This window comes from Oncorhynchus keta, chromosome 7 (genome assembly GCF_023373465.1).
Source record: "Oncorhynchus keta strain PuntledgeMale-10-30-2019 chromosome 7, Oket_V2, whole genome shotgun sequence".
Classification (NCBI taxonomy): domain Eukaryota; kingdom Metazoa; phylum Chordata; class Actinopteri; order Salmoniformes; family Salmonidae; genus Oncorhynchus; species Oncorhynchus keta.
In genome coordinates, this window is record NC_068427.1 from 32,415,324 (window position 1) to 32,429,985 (window position 14,662).

At 42.2% G+C, this 14,662-nt stretch overlaps 1 protein-coding gene across 6 annotated transcripts in view; it reads left to right on the plus strand.

Moving 5' to 3' along the window:
- Window positions 1-14,662, plus strand: part of cwc22 (CWC22 spliceosome associated protein homolog) — a 64,319-nt gene that overhangs the window by 31,714 nt on the left and 17,943 nt on the right. For all 6 annotated transcript variants that reach the window (XM_035773974.2, XM_035773971.2, XM_035773972.2 and 3 more), the window contains exon 15: window positions 9,169-9,229. In XM_035773974.2, coding sequence (XP_035629867.1) covers window positions 9,169-9,229 — 61 coding nt within the window. The remainder of the gene's footprint in view (window positions 1-9,168; window positions 9,230-14,662) is intronic.

The following is a 14,662-nucleotide window of genomic DNA, read 5'->3' on the forward strand; positions in this document are numbered from 1 at the left end:
AGAAAAGGTCTCGCTCCAGTGGCGCGCACATGAATAAACCGAAGGACATCTGTCCACTGACGCAATGTGATCATTCTCACTCATTTTTCAGAATAAAAGCCTGAAACTATGTCTAAAGACTGTTCACACCCTGTGGAAGCCATAGGGAAAAGAATCTGGTTGATATCCCTTTAAATGGAGGACAGGCTTGCAATGGAACAGAGTAGTTTCAGAAAAACAGCACTTCCGGGTTGGATTTTCCTCAACTTTCTGCCTGCAATATCAGTTCTGTTATACCCACAGACAATATTTTGACAGTTTTGGAAACTTTAGAGTGTTTTCTATCCTAATCTGCCAATTATATGCATATTCTAGCCTCTGGGCCTGAGAAATAGGCAGTTTACTTTGGGAACGTTTTTTATCCAAAAATCAAAATACTGCCCTCTTGTTTCAAGAGGTTAAGAATCTTTCTAGCTGGATGGAATACTCCGTTAGCTAGCCGGAGAAATGTTGAGCAACATTAGCCAACTTATCTGATCACATTATTGAGTTTATGAGAATTAGCTGACTAATAATGTCACACAGCTAACGTTACAACATCAGATGAGCTAACATTCGTAACCAAACCAATTCGCTATAGTATTAACTGGTATAAGACTCCTTGCCGTTCCTCAAGTTTTAACGTGTTAGTTAGTTGCTTACTGGACCCTGGCAATCTGTGTGAAATGTTCACTAGCTAACGAACTAACAACTATCTGTTAACTAATGTTTTCCCTCTACAGAATGTGGTTAATTTCCAGAATGAGAGAATTAGGTGTAAATGAGGAGTTGCTTGTTAAACAAGTAGATTTAGGGATCAGGTGTACTCTAGCTGGAGCTGGAGCTGGGCCCTGTTTAAGCTGGATGCCACTATAGAGGTGAAAGGAACACCACACACTTTCCCTCTTTTTCACTTTTTAAATACAGTGGATGAAAATGAGTATGCTAGGTGTACTCTGCCTGATGAGATCAGTTATGCCAACAAACGGAATCATGTCCTGCGGACACATTGTAAAACAGATGTCCACAGGCAGAAAGTCTACAATGTAGCAATGTGCAGTGTAGCCCAAAGATATTGCTTTTGTTGTGTTGAATTTAACAGTAACACTTGTGTGTGAGTGAGGGGGGGGATTATATAACATTTTTTACTCAGTCAAACGTTATTTTTGCACACATGTAACCATGTGCACTTGATCGATGTCTACTACAGTGGCCACTACAATAGAGCGAAAATAGAATGCCTGTTTGTTTCATTCTATTTCTTCTTTTAAGATGTGTTTTTCCCAAGTGCAATATTTAGATGTGTGTGTGGTCACAAGCACTCTATTATAAAGGCTGCCATGGCTAACTGCAATTTTAGGGTAATGTTTTTTCTCAAGAGTGTCATTTGCAGTAAAGTCTCGGCAACAAATAACATTGGATTGCTTTCTTTACATTTTTTAGCTGTGAGTTAGATTCACATTAACCACTTTTTATTTTACATACCGAGACTGACCATATAGATCATTTTCTTTGTTTAATTAGTTAACCTGCATTTCCCCCTAGCAGGGATTTTTTTTTTGCATTTTTCAGTGCAAACAAATAGTGTCACCTTTTTGTGCCCTCACAAGTTTGCGTCCCTGATCGTAACACCATTGGTCCAGGTAGTCCTTCAGAGTTGCTTCCATTTGCTGCCTAATTAAAGAACCCTGGTCATAGAGTTCAATGAGAACAGCAACCATTGTGGACTTTTCTGCCTACATTCTCCTTCTCTAAAGCTGAGAGGGTCTTTTTCCAGCTGGTGTAGGAAGGAGAGCACAGAGCAGATAACCATTCACTTACTGTCAGATGAGGTAGGTAGGTGGAAGGAAGGTACTACAGAGCCATTCCCTTGTCTATCAGATAGTCTGCCTCGGGGCCATTCAGGGACCTGTCAAATGTTAATGATGCTGAAAGCTCTTCTCTTTTAAACCCTTTTAGATAAGCGGTTATGCGTGTGTGCAGTCTATTTTGAATCTTGTTTCTGAAAGAATGTCTTCAGGCCACCAATAGACATAGGCAGAGTATTTGTATGTATCTTATGTATGTACACAGTGTAGGCCTATTTGTATTACATGTTTGCATAGCATGTTGACGTAGACATTTGGCGTATCTGTCAGTCCTTCTATTGAAGGTTAGTTGTTTAACTGAGCCTAATTGTTTGTGTCACATTTCCCATTATTTTCCATTCTACTCAAGTCGCTTTCCATTGACCGGCCTGTCTGTTTTAGTGTGATAGTCTGTAATTAAAAGATTAGCAGGACCCCAGAGAGGAGACAGAAAACACCCAGACCGTACTCAATCTGAAAGGCTGTGGTCCTCCTCCTTGGCCTTTTCACATTATTGTGCTGACCTGAATCGAACTGGACCGGCTTGGTTATTTTCCTTTCACATTGGCCTTTACAGCACGGTTCAAGCAACTATGGTGACTGTGTAACAAGGCCAGCCCCCTACACCTGGGCTTGGATGAGCTGGGTTTGGGTCTGTAGTGGGGTTGGATGTTAGATAGGCTGTTGGTTGACAAAGTTTGTTTTTTTTGCCGAGCAGTGCAAAATATATCATTTTTTATCATGGCACTCGAGACACTGGTCATTTGGGCCTGTCCCAGTGGAATAATCCATTGAGGAGGCCACAGAGTTGCCACTGTCCAATAATATTGGGATTATAGCTAAGATGCACAAGGCACGTCTCCAGAATGCACTCCTGCCATTTGGTTCACATCCATTGTTTCATAACTTCATTGTGTGAATTGTTTGCCCTCTGATTGGTAGTCTATCAATTCTCCATTACATACAGTACCAGTCTAAAGTTCGAACACACCTACTCAGGGTTTTTCTTTATTTTTTACTATTTCCTACATTGTAGAATAATAGTGAAGACATCAAAACTATGAAATAACACATATAGAATCATGTAGGAACCAAAAATATGTAAAACAAATTTAAATAATATTTTAGATTCTTCAAAGTAGTCACCCTTCGCATTGATGACAGCTTTACACACTCTTGGCATTCTCTCAATCAGCTTCACCTGGAATGCTTTTCCAACCGTCTTGGAGTTCCCACATATGCTGAGAACTTGTTGGCTGCTTTTCCTTCAGTCTGGGGTCCAACTCCTCCCAAACCATCTCGATTGGGTTGAGGTCGGGTGATTGTGGAGGCCTGGTCATCTGATGCAGCACTCCATCACTCTCCTCCTTGGTAAATAGCCCTTACATAGCCTGGAGGTGTGTTGGGTCATTGTTCTGTTGAAAAACAAATGATTGTCCCAATAAGCGCAAACCAGATGGGATGGTGTATCACTGGTGTATCGCTGTTGGTTAAATGTGCCTTGAATAAATCACTGACAGTGTCACCAGCAAAGCACCCCCATACCATCGCATCACCTCCATGCTTCACGGTGGGAAACACACATGCAGAGATCATCCGCTCACTTACTCTGCGTCTCACAAAGACACGGCGATTAGAACCAAAAAATCTAATATTTGGAATCAGACCAAAGGACATTTCTACTGGTCTAATGTCCATTGCTTGTGTTGGCCCAAGCAAGTCTCTTCTTCTTTGTGTCCTTTTGTGGGGGTTTCTTTGCAGCAATTTGACCATGAAGGTCTGATTCACGCTGTCTCCTCTGACCAGTTGATGTTGAGATTTGTCTGTTACTTGAACTCTGTGAAGCATTTATTTGGGCTGCAATCTGAGGAGCAGATAACTAATGAACGTATCCTCTGTAGCAGAGGTAACTCTGAGTCTTCCTTTCCCCCTCATGAGAGCCAGTTTCCTTCATAGCGCTTGATGGTTTTTGTGACTGCACTTGAAGTAACTTTCAAAGTTCTTGAAATGTTTCGCGTTGACTGACATTCATGTCTTAAAGTATTGATTGACAGTCATTTCTCTTTGCTTATTTGAGCTGTTCTTGCCATAATATGGACTTGGTCTTTTACCAAATAGGGCTATCTTCTGTATACCACCCTTGCGTTGTCACAACACAACCGATTGGTTAAAATGCATTGAGGGAAAGAATTTCAACAAATTAACTTTTAACCTCTAGTGTCACCCCATCCCGTGAAAGGGACCGTTGTCATCATCTGACACTAATTAGCATAACGCAACGGACATAAATATTCCCATTCATGAAAATCACAAATGAAAAAAATTGAGACACAGCTTAGCCTTTTGTTAATCACCCTGTCATCTCAGATTTTCAAAATATGCTTTACAGCCAAAGCTAGACAAGCATTTGTGTAAGTTTATTGATAGCCTAGCATAGCATTTTGTCCAGCTAGCAGCACGTAACTTGGTCACAGAAATCAGAAAAGCAATCAAATTAAATTGTTTACCTTTGATGCGCTTCGGATATTTTCACTCACGAGACTCCCAGTTAGATAGCAAATGTTCCTTTTTTCCAAAAATATTATTTTTGTAGGCGAAATAGCTCCGTTTGTTCTTCACGTTTGGCTGAGAAATCGCCCGGAAATTGCAGTCATGAAAATGGCTAAAAATATTCCAAATTAGCTCCATAATATCGACAGAAACATGGCAAACGTTGTTTATAATCAATCCTCAAGTTGTTTTTCAAATATCTATTTGATAATATATCAACCGGGACTGGTGGCTTCTTTAGTAGGATAGAGAGAAACAATGGCCCCATTTGTCCTTTACGCACCAAACACTCTGAGAGACTTCAGCTGACCACTGACGCAATGTTGACTTTCAGGCTAATTTTTCAAAATAAAAGCCTGAAACTATGTATTGTGACACTAGACACATTAGGGAAGCCATAGAAAAAGTAATCTGGTTGATAGCCCATTCACTGCTCAATAGGGACGCATAGGAACGCAGAGCCTTCTAAATAAGAGTCCCTTCCTATTTGGATTTTCATCAGTTCTGTTATACTCACAGACAATATTTTTACAGTTTCGGAAACGTTAGTGTTTTCTATCCTAAGCTGTCAATTATATGCATATTCTAGCATCCTGTCCTGACAAAATATCCCGTTTACTACGGGAACGTTATTTTTTCCATAAATTAAAATACTGCCCCCTAGTCACAAGGTTAACAAGGCACACCCATTAATTTAAGCTAGCGGAACCCCCCGCAACAGCCAGTCAAAGTGCAGGGTGCTAAATTCAAAACAACAAAAATCTCATTATTAAAATTCCTCAAGCATACAAGTATTTTACACCATTTTAAAGATAAAATTCTTGCTAATCCAGCCACAGTGTCTGGTTTCAAAAAGGATTTACAGCGAAAGCACCACAAACGATTATGTTAGGTCACCACCAAGCCACAGAAAAACAGCCTTTTTCCATCCAAAGAGAGGAGTCACAAAAAGCAGAAATAGATATAAAATTAATCACTAACCTTTGATGATCTTCATCAGATGACACTCATAGGACTTCATGTTACACAATACATGTATGTTTTTTTTGATAAAGTTCATATTTATATAAAAATATCTGAGTTTACTTTGGCGCGTTGCATTCAGTAGTTCTAAAACATGCAGTGATTGTGCAGAGAGCCACATCAAATTACAGAAATACTCATAATAAACATTGATAAAGATACAACTATTATACATGGAACTTTAGATGAACTTCTCCTTAATGCAACCGCTGTGTCAGATTTCAAAAAAACTTATGGAGGAAGCAAACCATGCAATAATCTGAGTACAGCCTTTAGACAACAAAGCAGCCAAAAAGATACCCGCCATATTGGGTAGTCAACATTACCCAGAAATAGCATTTTAAATATTCACTGATGATCTTCATCAGAATGCACTCCCAGGAATCCCAGTTCCACCATAAATGTTTGATTTGTTCGATAATGTCTCAGTTATGTCCAAGACCGAGGCTGTGGCACTCTGCCAGACCACTCACTTAAAGAGCTCTTATGAGCCTCTCCTTTAGAGTAGAATCCTCAAAACATTTTATAAATACTGTTGACATCTAGTGGAAGCCTTGGGAAGTGAAACATAACTAATATCCCACTATCTTCAATGGGGGCTGAGTTGAAGAACTACTAACCTCAGATTTCCCACTTCCTGGTTGAATTTTTTTTCTCAGGTTTTTGCCTGCCATGTGAGTTCTGTTATACTCACAGACATACTTCAAACAGTTTTAGAAACTTCAGAGGCTTTTCTATCCAAATCTAGCTTTTACGGCTGAGTAGCAGGCAGCTTAATATGGGCACGTTTTTCATCCAAGCTACCCAATACTGCCCCCTACCCCAAAGAAGTTAATTGAAATGCATTCTAGGTGACTACGTCATGAAGCTGGTTGAGATAATGCGAAGAGTGTGCAAAGTTGTCATCAAGGCAAAGGGTGGCTACTTTGAAGAATCTAAAATATATTTTGATTTGTTTAACCCTTTTTTGGTCACTACATGATTCCATATGTGTTATTTCATAGTTGTGATGCCGTCACGATCATTCTAAAATGTAACAATAAAAACCCTTGAATGAGTAGGTGTGTCAACTTTTGACTCGTGCTACAGTTGAAGGTTACTACATACACCTTAGCCAAATGCATTTAAACTCAGTTTTTCACAATTCCTGACATTTAATCCTAGTAAAAATTCCCTGTCTTAGGTCAGTTAAGATCACCACTTTATTTAAGAATGTGGATGTCAGAATAATAGTAGAGTGATTTATTTCAGCTTTTATTTCTTTCATCACATTCCCAGTGGCTCAGAAGTTTACATGCTACCAAATACTAATTGAGTGTATTTCCTTACATTTTTTAAACTTGGGTCAAATGTTTTGGGTAGCCTTCCACAAGCTTCCCACAATAAGTTGGGTGTATTTTAGTCCATTCCTCCTGACAGAGCTGGTGTAACTGAGTCAGGTTTGTAGGCCTTCTTGTTCGCACACGCTTTTTCAGTTCTGCCCACTGCCCGAGTTACACTAGGAATGCACAATCCCTCCATCAGTGCACGGTCTGTCCGCAATAGGCTGAGAGAGGCTGTACTGGGGGCTTGTCGTCCTGTTGTAAATGCAGGTCCTCACCAAACATCACCGGCAACAACATCACCTATGGGCACAAACCCACCGTCGCTGGACCAGACAGGACTGGCAAAAAGTGCTCTTCACTGACGAGTCGCGGTTTTGTCTAACCAGGGGTGATGGTCGATTCGCTTTTATCTTTCGAAGGAATGAGTGTTGTACACTGGAGCGGGATCGATTTGAAGGTGGAGGGTCCGTCATGGTCTGGGACAGCATCATCGGACTGAGCTTGTTGTCATTGCAGGCAATCTCAACGCTGTGCGTTACAGGGAAGACATCCTCCCTCATGTGGTACCCTTTCTGCAGGCTCATCCTGACATGACCCTCCAGCATGACAATGCCACCAGCCATACTGCTCGTTCTGTGCGTGATTTCCTGCAAGACAGGAATGTCAGTGTTCTGCCATGGCCAGCAGAGAGCCCGAATCTCAATCCCATTGAGCATGTCTGGAACCTGTTGGGCTAGGGCCATTCCCCCAGAGATGTCTGGGAACTTGCAGGTGCCTTGGTGGAAGAGTGGGGTAACATCTCACAGCAAATCTGGCGCAGTCCATGAGGAAGAGATGCACCACAGTACTTAATGCAGCTGGTGTTGCAAGTTTGCTAGCACTAGTTTTGGGCTGACCCAGTTGATAGTTGATCAAATATTATGAAGTTGGTTGTTGGTCATGCCTAGCCAGTCTGTGATTTATAGGATATTTATTTTTATCATGATCATTTATACCTGCAAGCTGCAGTGTTTTTATTTATTTTTATTTAACTGTTATATTTTATAAGATAAGTTGACTGAGAACACATTCTCATTTACAGCAATGGCCTGGGGACTAGTTACAAGGGACAGAAGGGGGGATGAATGAGCCAATTGTAAGCTTATTTGTTTGTGTAGTCTATTTTAACATGGTTGGCAATAAGCTACCTTTAGATTTGTATAATTTTCATTTAGATAGAATGTAGATTAATCACAGATTTTGAGAACTGTTATAAATTAATTACTATTACACGAAAACGTGCATATGAAAATCAAAAGTGGGCCGCAAATCATATGAAATGGTAAGATAAATTGCCAATTACCCGCAACTTCAGAACCATAACTGCAGAATCTGCAAAGGCCAGCTGGAGGAGTAGGATCGTAAAGTTTATTTTTATTTTGGTGAGACCATCTCGATCTCTGGCTCACTCTTGAGTCAGTTTGTTTTAATTATTTAATCAGAGTGCTTAAAGCATCAGACAAGCTCAGTACATGTAGTTAATTTTATTCAAACACATAGGGTGTGTCTATATATGGAAAAATACACATTTTACAATTTCAACCAATCGATTGGTCAAAAAAAGACTACTCTCGGTCGAACAAGTAAAAACAAAAGTCTATAGTTTGAGAAGCTGGACACTTATCCATTGACTGCATACATTTTCATTCGTTCTGGTCCCCCCCGTGGGAATCGAACCCACCACCCTGGCTTTGCAAGTGCCATGCTATACCATCTGAGCGACACGGTCAGGACAGTTAGTGTTGTGTGAATTTTGGTCCAGACGTTGTGGATCAACACCGTTGGCTAAGCAGTGTGTCGGCCTGTGTCAGCAGTTTCGGCAGCTATAGAAGAGAAATGTCTGAATTAAATTAAGTCTGTGGGGTCCACCACCGTTTTACACCATGTCTGAATGAAATGAGAAGTCCATGGTGTTCACCACAGTTTTATACCATGTCTGAATGAAATGAGAAGTCCATGGTGTTCACCACAGTTTTATACCATGTCTGAATGAAATGAGAAGTCCATGGTGTTCACCACAGTTTTATACCATGTCTGCAGGATGCAGTCTTGCCTGCTTCCTAAATGGAGCTGTTGGGTGGAATTTTCCAAAGTGATCACACTCAAATAAGTAATCTGCCCCATATATAAACTCCACTAAATGGGTACTGAACGTACTTCTAAAATATACATGAGGACATATAGACTTGTTTTTTTGCGTGATAATTTTGTAACATTTCATCACAGAGCAAGTTGTTATCTTGCCTTGTGCCCAGACACTATGTCCTCTTCCATATGACTTGATAAAGCTGTTATGCTTATGCACTCAGGATAATTATTATAACGTGATGACGAATTACGAATAAATGTCTCTCTTCTTTCAACAGTTTGGATTTTGAAGAGTGTGCCCACAAGTTGATCAAGATGGACTTTCCTGACAGCCAAACAGTAGGTTACAATACTTATTCTCCCAGTACCCTTCCACCAGTGTACTTTTCCCTAGCTGCCAGCCTGCTGTGTCATGCCCATCTAATCTAAAGAGCTTCCAAAGCCTTTTATCTGAACCCTGACCGTCATCTAAATATTTGTTTCTGGTCTCCTGGGTTGTTGGATTCTTCCAAGTCACTCGGTAAGCATTTGTCATCTTAATTTCCTTGTTTTGCAGATTTACACAGCCCAAATAAAGCCCTCATTTAGGAACTGGATGTACTCCACAATGATTTAAATGATAAAATACCCCCCAAGCGGCCCTTTTTCAACATATGTGGACATTGTAATAACCAACTGCTATATATTTTTCTGTAGAAATTCAGTAGTAGGCAGAGGTGTATTGGCATCCTACACACTGTTAAAGCACCTTCACCTTTTTAATGCACCTTTTATGTTTCAAAATTGATTAAATATATGTTTTCCCCCTGTCTATACACAATACCAAAGTGAAAGCATGTTTTTAGACATGTTGGCAAATTTGTTGAAAAATGAAATGCATAATATAAGTATTCACACCACTTTACTGGTTCACCAAATAGGGCTGGGAGATATGGCCAAAATGTCATATCCTGATATAGCACATGTTCTGTAAATTCAAAGAATAAATAGTTTATATAACATGATTCCATGTAAAGGCCTATTTCTTATTACATTTTGAATTACACTCAACAAATAAAAGGTGCTTACTCATATTTGATTATTTATCCTTTTATTTAGGACCTTTGTGCACATTTTCAATTAAGCATGTTACATAATATAAAATATGAAAGGTAAATAGAAAACAAAATAAATATACGCCTAAAATACGTAAATGTATGTAAATGTGTGTAAATATATTGTGTATATACATACATACATACATACATACATACATACATACATACATACATACATACATACATACATACATACAGTGCCTTGCGAAGTATTCGGCCCCCTTGAACTTTGCGACCTTTTGCCACATTTCAGGCTTCAAACATAAAGATATAAAACTGTATTTTTTTGTTAAGAATCAACAACAAGTGGGACACAATCGTGGAACGACATTTATTGGATATTTCAAACTTTTTTAACAAATCAAAAACTGAAAAATTGGGCGTGCAAAATTATTCAGCCCCCTTAAGTTAATACTTTGTAGCGCCACCTTTTGCTGCGATTACAGCTGTAAGTCGCTTGGGGTATGTCTCTATCAGTTTTGCACATCGAGAGACTGACATTTTTTCTCATTCCAAGTGGCATAGTTAAAGTGGCTAGTGATACATGTATTACATAAAGATGCAGTAGATGATATAGTGTACAGTATATACATATACATATGAGATGAATAATGTAGGGTATGTAAACATTATATTAGGTAGCATTGTTTAAAGTGGCTGGAGTTGACTCAGTGTGTTGGCAGCAGCCACTCAATGTTAGTGGTGGCTGTTTAACAGTCTGATGGCCTTGAGATAGAAGCTGTTTTTCAGTCTCTCGGTCCCCGCTTTGATGCACCTGTACTGACCTCGCCTTCTGGATGATAGCGGGGTGAACAGGCAGTGGCTCGGGTGGTTGTTGTCCTTGATGATCTTTATGGCCTTCCTGTGACATCGGGTGGTGTAGGTGTACTGGAGGGCAGGTAGTTTGCCCCCGGTGATGCGTTGTGCAGACCTCACTACCCTCCCCTTACGGTTGTGGGCGGAGCAGTTGCCGTACCAGGCGGTGATACAGCCCGACAGGATGCTCTCGATTGTGCATCTGTAGAAGTTTGTGTGCTTTTGGTGACAAGCAGAATTTCTTCAGCCTCCTGAGGTTGAAGAGGCGCTGCTGCACCTTCTTCACGATGCTGTCTGTGTGGGTGGACCAATTCAGTTTGTCTGTGATGTGTACGCCGAGGAACTTAAAACTTACTACCCTCTCCACTACTGTCCCATCAATGTGGATGGGGGGGGTGTTCCCTCTGCTGTTTCCTGAAGTCCACAATCATCTCCTTAGTTTTGTCGACGTTGAGTGTGAGGTTATTTTCCTGACACCACACTCCGAGAGCCCTCACCTCCTCACTGTAGGCCGTCTCGTCGTTGTTGGTAATCAAGCCTACCACTGTTGTGTCGTCCGCAAACTTGATGATTGAGTTGGAGGCGTGCGTGGCCACGCAGTCGTGGGTGAACAGGGAGTACAGGAGAGGGCTCAGAACGCACCCTTGTGGGGCCCCAGTGTTGAGGCTCAGCAGGGTGGAAATGTTGTTGCCTACCCTCACCACCTGGGGGAGGCCCGTCAAGAAGTCCAGTACCCAGTTGCACAGGGCGGGGTCGAGACCCAGCGTCTCAAGCTTGATGACGAGCTTGGAGGGCACTATGGTGTTAAATGCCGAGCTATAGTCGATGAACAGCATTCTCACATAGGTATTCCTCTTGTCCAGATGGGTTAGGGCAGTGTGCAGTGTGGTTGAGATTGCATCGTCTGTGGACCTATTTGGGCGGTAAGCAAATTGGAGTGTGTCTAGGGTGTCAGGTAGGGTGGAGGTGATACGGTCCTTGACTAGTCTCTCAAAGCACTTCATGATGACGGAAGTGAGTGCTACGGGGTGGTAGTCGTTTAGCTCAGTTACCTTAGCTTTCTTGGGAACAGGAACAATGGTGGCCCTCTTGAAGCATGTGGGAACAACAGACTGGGATAGGGATTGATTGAATATGTCCGTAAACACACCAGCCAGCTGGTCTGCGCATGCTCTGAGGGCGCGGCTGGGGATGCCGTCTGGGCCTGCAGCCTTGCGAGGGTTGACACGTTTAAATGTTTTCCTCACGTCGGCTGCAGTGAAGGAGAGTCCGCATGTTTTAGTTGCGGGCCGTGTCAGTGGCACTGTATTGTCCTCAAAGCGGGCAAAAAAGTTATTTAGTCTGCCTGGGAGCAAGACATCCTGGTCCGTGACTGGGCTGGTTTTCTTTTTGTAATCCGTGATTGACTGTAGACCCTGCCACATACCTCTTGTGTTTGAGCCGTTGAATTGAGATTCTACTTTGTCTCTATACTGACGCTTAGCTTGTTTGATTGCCTTGCGGAGGGAATAGTTACACTGTTTGTGTTCGGTCATGTTTCCGGTCACCTTGCCCTGATTAAAAGCAGTGGTTCGGGCTTTCAGTTTCACGCGAATGCTGCCATCAATCCACGGTTTCTGGTTTGGGAATGTTTTAATCGTTGCTATGGGAACGACATCTTCAACGCACGTTCTAATGAACTCGCTCACCGAATCAGCGTATTCGTCAATGTTGTCGTCTGACGCAATACGAAACATATCCCAGTCCACGTGATGGAAGCAGTCTTGGAGTGTGGAGTCAGATTGGTCGGACCAGCGTTGAACAGACCTCAGCGCGGGAGCTTCTTGTTTTAGTTTCTGTCTGTAGGCAGGGATCAACAAAATGGAGTGGTGGTCAGCTTTTTCGAAAGGAGGGCGGGGCAGGGCCTTATATGCGTTGCGGAAGTTAGAATAGCAGTGATCAAAGGTTTTTCCAGCCCTGGTTGCACAATCGATATGCTGATAAAATTTAGGGAGTCTTGTTTTCAGATTAGCCTTGTTAAAATCCCCAGCTACAATGAATGCAGCCTCCGGATAAATGGATTCCAGTTTGCAAAGAGTCAAATAAAGTTCGTTCAGAGCCATCGGTGTGTCTGCTTGGGGGGGGGGAACATATACGGCTGTGATTATAATCAAAGAGAATTGCCTTGGAAGATAATGCGGTCGACATTTGATTGTGAGGAATTCTAAATCAGGTGAACAGAAGGACTTGAGTACCTGTATGTTGTTATGATCACACCACGTCACGTTAACCATGAAGCATACGCCCCCGCCCCTCTTCTTACCAGAAAGTTGTTTGTTTCTGTCGGCGCGATGCGTGGAGAAACCCACTGGCTGCACCGATGGCGTCTCTCCAGTGAGCCATGTTTCCGTGAAGCAAAGAACGTTACAGTCTCTGATGTCCCTCTGGAATGCTACCCTTGCTTGGATTTCATCAACCTTGGTGTCAATAGACTGGACATTGGCGAGAAGAATGCTAGGGAGTGGTGCACGATGTGCCCGTCTCCGGAGTCTGACCAGAAGACCGCTCCGTTTCCCCCTTTTACGAAGTCGTTTTTTTGGGTCGCCGGCTGGGATCCATTCCGTTGTCCTGGGTGAAAGGCAGTACACAGGATCCGCTTCGCGAAAGTCATATTCTTGGTCGTACTGATGGTGAGTTGACGCTGCTCTTATGTTCAGTAGTTCTTCTCGACTGTATGTAATGAAACCTAAGATGACCTGGGGTACTAATGTAAGAAATAACACGTAAAAAAACAAACTGCATAGTTTCCTAGGAACCCGAAGCGAGGCGGCCATCTCTGTCGGCGGCGGCCATCTCTGTCGGCGCCGGAAGTGTGTGTGTGTGTGTGTGTGTGTGTGTGTGTGTGTGTGTGTGTGTGTGTGTGTGTGTGTGTGTGTGTGTGTGTGTGTGTGTGTGTGTGTGTGTGTGTGTGTGTGTGTGTGTGTGTGTGTGTGTGTGTGTGTGTGTGTGTGTGTGTGTGTGCATACACACACACACAGTTGAAGTAGGAAGCTTACATACACCTTAGCAAAATACATTTAATCTCCGTTTTTCACAATTCCTGACATTTTAATCCTAGTGAAAACTCCCTATTTTAGGTCAGTTAGGATCACCACATTTTAAGAATGTGAAATGTCAGAATAATAGTAGAGTGATTTATTTCAGCTTTTATTTATTTCATCACATTCCCAGTGGGTCAGAAATTTACATACACTCAATTAGTATTTGGTAGGATTGCCTTTAAATTGTTTAACTTGGGTCAAATGTTTTGGGTAGCCTTCCAAAAGCTTCCCACATTAGATTGGGTGAATTTTGGCCCATTCCTCCTGACAGAGCTGGTGTAACTGAGTCAGGATTGTAGGCCTCCTTGCTCGCACACACTTTTTCAGTTCTGCCCACACATTTTCTATAGGGTTGAGGTCAGGGCTTTGTGATGGCCACTCCAATACCTTGACTTTGTTGTCCTTAAGCCATTTTGCCACAACTTTGGAAGTATGCTTGTTTGGAAGACCCATGAAGCCATCTATTTTGTGAAGTGCACCAGTCCCTCCTGCAGCAAAGCACCTCCACAACATGATGCTGCCACCCCCGTGCTTCACGGTTGGGATGGTGTTCTTCAACTTGCAAGCCTCCCCCTTTTCCTCCAAACATAACGATGGTCATTATGGCCAAACTTAGCTACTGGCCATGAAGGACGGTCAGGGAGGTGACCAAGAACACAATGACCACTCTGACAGAACTACAACGTTCCTTGGCTGAGATTGGAGAACTCCCAGAAGGACAATAGTCTCGATTGCACCAATCAGGACTTTATTGGAGATGGAAGCCACTCCTGAGAAAA